The following is a 6,000-nucleotide window of genomic DNA, read 5'->3' on the forward strand; positions in this document are numbered from 1 at the left end:
GCCAAACTATATCATTAAGAAGGATGACTTGCTATCCCTGAATAACACCCCTTTACTGTGAACACATTATAATGAGGAGTTGTTATGATGCTAGCAATTGTACCATCTATCTGTACTAAATCATTGCGATGCTCATTGCTACCTCTCTCCACATCCATCTACTCCTTCTGCTTGGTCTGTGTCCCATCCAGCTCAGTCCAGTGATCTTTGCCCTCAATTACATACTTACGTCCAGGGTTCCAAGGTTTACGAAATTCAGAGAAAAATCACCTGTCTCAACTCGTTCCTTGAATCACAAGACACATCTCATCTGCCCTAGAAATCTTACTAGCTGGTCTAGTAAATGCTGGTTTCTTCTCCTTTTTCTTCAGCAAACTTTGCGATAAGGGTCTTCGGGAAACTTGCTAGGAAATCTAGTCTGTGGTGTGGATGGCTCCCTTTTCGTTGCACACTCAACAATGCCCTTCTAAGATGGGGGTTCAAAGGCTTTATCCCAACCTTTGGGAGATTTGGACAAAACCTCAATGAACCAGGATGTCAACCAAGTCTCTCACCTGGCGAATCATGGAACCATGGCTTGCGTTCTGTTAGATCTGTAGAATTTTGTCCTTTTCCATGCTAAATGGACGCTTAATCTCCTACTGTAACTTATTTCCAATTCAATCTTATAATATTACGATGTTTTGGAAACTTAATTCAGCGCTTGTTTTGGTTTTCATTCTATTTCCACTACCGTATGCACAATCCTCTCACCTTAACGTAATGCAAATCTTAAATTGGCTATCAATGCACTTGAAAATTTGGAGGCAACTAAATTTGGGATGGCCGAAGCAGTGAAGGTCAATGGGCCCACTGCTCCTATACTTCAAAATTGTATTTTGCATCTTGTTTCAATTAACTTCTTGTCAATTGCAATGATTATCGGCTGGAATGCATCTTTATGATCAAACAATACCTTTTCTTGGGACTCAACAAAACTTTGGTCCACTTAGCTTATTCAAGAATGTGGATATTAAATTCTGTCTTGCAAACAGAAGGCATAAACTGGTCAACCAGGTCGTGGAGAATGTGATGTGTCAGATCCGTCTTCTGCACTGGAATCTTCCACTTGGGAAAAAAACCTGCTACTGGCTCTTTTAGTGCTGGGGGCTCTTTTTTTCCCTGTCTGGACATTAGAAACTGAATAGTGATGCTCTATAACTTCTTGCATTTTATTTTTCTTTTCCTCTGTTTGCATAGTCTTCTGCTCCAAGTATGTTTTTAACAATCTCATGCACAGCCACTTGCTGATTACTCAGAGCAGATTTTGTAATTGTTTCTATCAATTTCTTTTTACCTTACTAGAAAAACATAATTTCAATGATTCCCCAGAAATGGATGTGTATTTAAGCAGGTTTATTGTCATAACTCACAATGGCTAGCATCAAGGAAGGAGCAATGATTAATGAGCCTTGAAGCTATGATCTAACAAAAAAAGTTGCAATGTAACTCAAGCATCCTACGGATTGAGCACTATTGCATTGTGCAAAAGGATTATCTTTCCATTTGTTTTGTTTTAGTTACTTGCGCTGTGGTTCAGCAGTGTGTATTGGGGCCCTTAGACATTCTGTTGATGACTGCCATTGATCCTCCTGCTCCTTGGTTTAGGGTTTTCTAGAGATTGGTAAGAAAACCAAAGGGACAAAACAAAAATTTGGTTCCTCATTGATTCTGCATTGACTTTGCTTCTGTCCTGGAAGCAACCCTATTTCCAAGTGATTTGTCAATTTTGTGAGCTTTCTGTAGGGGTCTGTAGGTTTTTGCAATGATTTTTATTTTTATTTTTATGTTTTACATTTTTTTGGGATTTTAATAGTAGTTTAACGCGCTTTAAAAGCAGAAGGGTCATTGAAAATTGGGTCAATGATTTTTCATGAATCAGGATTTTTTCAAAATTGGCAGCTCTAGGATTCAATATTAATTGGGTATGATTGGAGAATTTTGCAGATTGTTGCTTCTATGGCTCAAACGACTTAAAACTTTCCAACATGTTAACACCACCTGTATGGTTCAGTGTTACCAGCTTCGAACTTGGTCTCGGTGGCCAGATTCAGCAAGTACTTGACAAATTAAAAAACCCATCAAATTAACATCAAATACACAATAATTGAGATAAATAGAAGCTACTTTGCACACATATACAACTTTTCATAGATCACTAACTATAAATGCGCATTTTTTAAAGAAATTACTTAAACTGAATAACATAATAGAAATCTGAAATATAGAGTAACTGTCAAATGTCTACAATATCCATGGAATATGCAATCCATGGAATCAAAATTCCAAAACATATGTCAAAAGAAAGGCTCATAGTAGCCCATGTCTTACTACGAGTTCGCCTAAGGTCATCGAAGACTCTAGAGCCATCCTCCCTCCCTGTGTCTAAGGTTGAACCTCAGTGACATGCTCACCATGATCCTTCTCCTCATCCTCATACTCATCCTCATAATCCTCATCATCAAAGATGGATCCATCACTCTCAGCCTTAGGGTCCTGCACTGGGTCTCTTCGTGCTCTAGCCTTCCCCACTACCATTGCCACTGCCTCCACCTCTCGATCCACCTAATCAACCTACTCCAAGTCTTCATCACTGAAGACAAGATCATCAATCTCTGTGTTCCACCCTGCTTGTATATCAACAACCTTCTCTAATACAATGGGAGATGTGTCGGTGCACAAAATCTGTTTGTGGCGGAAGCGAAGGTTCTAGTGAACAAAAACAAGATCATTCAATGTTTTCGCTGCCAATCTGTTGCACTTGTTCGAGTGTAAATGCTCGAACACACTTCAATTGCATTCGCATCCCGACGCACTAGATGGTTGGCTCAAGATACTCCAATTGTGTTACCTCTTCAAATTTTCTCTATAAATGGAAATGTAACCCAAGTTTGGAGAAGCCTCCTCCAAATGCTTCTTTTAACTCCTCTCATTGCTTATATGCAAGCTACAAAGTGGCACAAACAATCAACAACGAATAGATGAAAGCCAACCGATTTGCTAATCTATCTCTCAAAACCCCAATACTCTTCCCTCAACTCTTATTTCTCTATTCGTTGTGTTTGCAAGTGATAGAATCACTTTTTTAGGTCTTACTCATGCTTAACATACCAAAAAAAACATTAAAAAATTGTTTTTGTTTTTTTCCGAACGCTGCCCGCTGGCCAAGTCAGGCTGATGGGACTCGGCGAGGGCGAGTTAGCCAAGACTCGGCTGAGTCTGAGTCCAAGGGCAATTTGCCTCGTTTTGATGGGCTCACGGCTCGCCTTGAGACTCGCCGAGTCCTTCCGTATTGCAAAATAAGCTCAAAGTCAATTGATGAATGAAATCAGCAATTAGTTTCCTTTCTGTCATGGCATCTTTCATCCCTGTCGATTTCACTAGGTCTGTCTGCCAGACATTCCACCCATGGTTTATAAAGATGGGAAGAAATCTCTCCTTAAGTCAATCACTCACTGCTTTTGAACACTTGCATAAGAGCTTGCCCTACAATTTAAGGTCTGTCTGCCACACATTCCACACATGGTTTTTAAAGATGGGAAGAATTCTCTCCTTAAGTGAATCACTGGCTGCTTTTGAACACTTGCATAAGAGCGTGCCCTACAATTTTGAAAAGTTCAAATCAGTAGTGCAAGCAAAAATGCAATCACAAAACTTAACCAGATTTTTGTCAATTTGTTAATAGAAATTGTAACTTGACATTATGTAAAACTAATTATTAAGGGTTTAATCTGAACTATACTGGGCATTGTGTGATACCTGTCCTTTTCTAAGCTTCGTTTTTCGCACATTCAGAATATTTGCATTTCATCTTTTGTGTGGTCATGGCAAGCGAGAGCCATTCACTGATATTTTATGGAACTATGTTCACTTCTTATAAGTTATAACCCATTTAAAACATGTTTATGTTAGACTCAACCTTCTTTCATTCAGAGCATGTATTCACATCCTTGAGATAATGTAGTGGGTTTCTTAGCACCAAGTTTGAGAATTTGGTGACCCTGACCTGACTTGTCCAAATATTTCTATATTTGGTGGAAATTGTCGACCTCAATATCTGTTCAGTGACTATATTTCAACAATCCTGTAATAATGTTACAACAGCTACTGGCAATTTTAGAAGTCATCCTAGATATTCATTAATTTATGCATTGTTTGGGTATGTGTATTGTATGGAGAGGTTGGCAGGAATATCTTAGTCATAGTTTTTTAACAAGGCTCTAATTTTTTTTAATGCTTGTTGCAACATCAGTTAATGTTTGGAACTGAAGATTTGTGTATTCTAAAGTGATCTTGTTTATTTCGGTTTCTGACTTTAAAATCTCTGTTGCATTCATCTTTTGAACCTTACTCTACTTGGACATCTTTCTTCTGATAAATATTTTCTGGCATGAAATGCCAGGATCGTGAGTACAATAATTTCTTTTGGCATTGCAATTTTGACTAATAATTTGTACTTTCAATTTGGATTGCAGCCAGCAACAGAGTGATGAAACTCCTATGGTTTGGGAAATGCTCTTGTACATATATGTTCTCTATTCTCCAGATTGGCATTACACCTATACAATGCCAATGTTTCTCTTCCTCTATGGTGCTGCTTTTGCTGTTCTTCATTCCGTGTTCCTATTTGATATAGGTTTTAAGATACATTATATATGTTTGGCTCTGCTATGCCTTCCTCGTATGTACAAGTACTATATATACACAACAGAACCCCCTGCTAAGCGTTTGGCCCACATGTACATCTTGACAATGATATTAGGTGGGATATTCTGGTTGTTGGACCGGACCTCCTGTGACACATTATCTTCCTGGTATATCAATCCTCAAGGTCATGCATTGTGGCACATTTTTATAGGTTTCAATGCCTATTTTGCGAATGCGTTTTTACAGTTTTGCCGGGCCAAACAACTTCAGTGGAGTCCAGAAATTCGGTATGTCTTGGGTCTTCCTTATGTGAAAATTTTTAAAGTTAAAAAAGAGTGACGGAACTTGGATTCTTGTCAGATGGTTGAAGAATGTTTTTAATGTCCATTTGACATTTCTGGTGGTTATGTCAAGAGGATGAAACAATGGATACATTATAATTGACGGAAGAAATTTTGAATTGTAATTGTTAGTACAATTTTTTGCATAGCTTGTTTATGCTATTTTTTGGCTCCTGGTTGAGAACTTTCCTCTATTATAGATTTTTTATAATGTAATTTCAGGATTGATATGAATATTTTTGGTGGGTCAATTTTACTTCCCCTTAAGGGGATTAGGTGTCGGACTTTTAGTTCCTATCAATCAGTTTCCATTTTGTATGCGTGGATAATTCACTGTTTCAGTTAAGGGAAATGCCTTTTGGTGTGGGATAAAATAATGTTGAACTGTGATAATCAATATGATATTCAGCAAATCTACTTTAGATCTTTCCTATATGCAAACAAAATTAATTACTATGGCTAGAGTTTAGGAACGAGCTTTGCATTCTCTTATGATGCATTAATGTGGTTTTCCTATGATTATTTGACATTATCTTTGATGTGTGCAGTTTTCATTTAAACGCATGTTTCTTATGAAAATATCAGAAAGCCGGGAAAAAGTTATGCATCGCAATGCCTTACTATTTCTTATCTGCGATTTCAGTTTTAGTATTCTATTTATATACTAATTTTATTATCTTCGAGGCAAGGAATTTATGGCAAATGGATGATGTTTGAAGTCTTGAAGGAATAATTTAAAAAATATTTTCGTTAGTAAGAATTGACAAAAAATGACTTATATTGAAAATGTAATGGCATCCAACTCTTGCATATCGTTTTGTTTGGACTGGTGATAAATTATGATGTCAATAAGAGGAAAACTTAGAACACACGTGTATCTATAAAAAGTTAAACTAATCTTTCAAAATATTATAGACCAGAAACGATTGCTCGCACAGCTTCAAACATCAACTTCAACATTGAAAATGTGACA

At 37.3% G+C, this 6,000-nt stretch overlaps 1 protein-coding gene across 2 annotated transcripts in view; it reads left to right on the forward strand.

Annotated features, from left to right (window-relative positions):
- ATCES1 (Alkaline phytoceramidase (aPHC)) overlaps nt 1-5,404 on the forward strand; it is a 38,679-nt gene extending 33,275 nt beyond the window's left edge. For both annotated transcript variants that reach the window (XM_089831343.1, XM_089831344.1), the window contains exon 3: nt 4,515-5,404. In XM_089831343.1, coding sequence (XP_089687469.1) covers nt 4,515-5,025 — 511 coding nt within the window. In that variant the 3' untranslated portion in view covers nt 5,026-5,404. The remainder of the gene's footprint in view (nt 1-4,514) is intronic.
- The last annotated feature ends 596 nt before the right edge of the window (nt 5,405-6,000 follow it).

This window comes from Cupressus sempervirens, chromosome 5, assembly GCF_028749045.1.
Source record: "Cupressus sempervirens isolate cs-2001-9-10 chromosome 5, ASM2874904v1, whole genome shotgun sequence".
Lineage (NCBI taxonomy): Eukaryota > Viridiplantae > Streptophyta > Pinopsida > Cupressales > Cupressaceae > Cupressus > Cupressus sempervirens.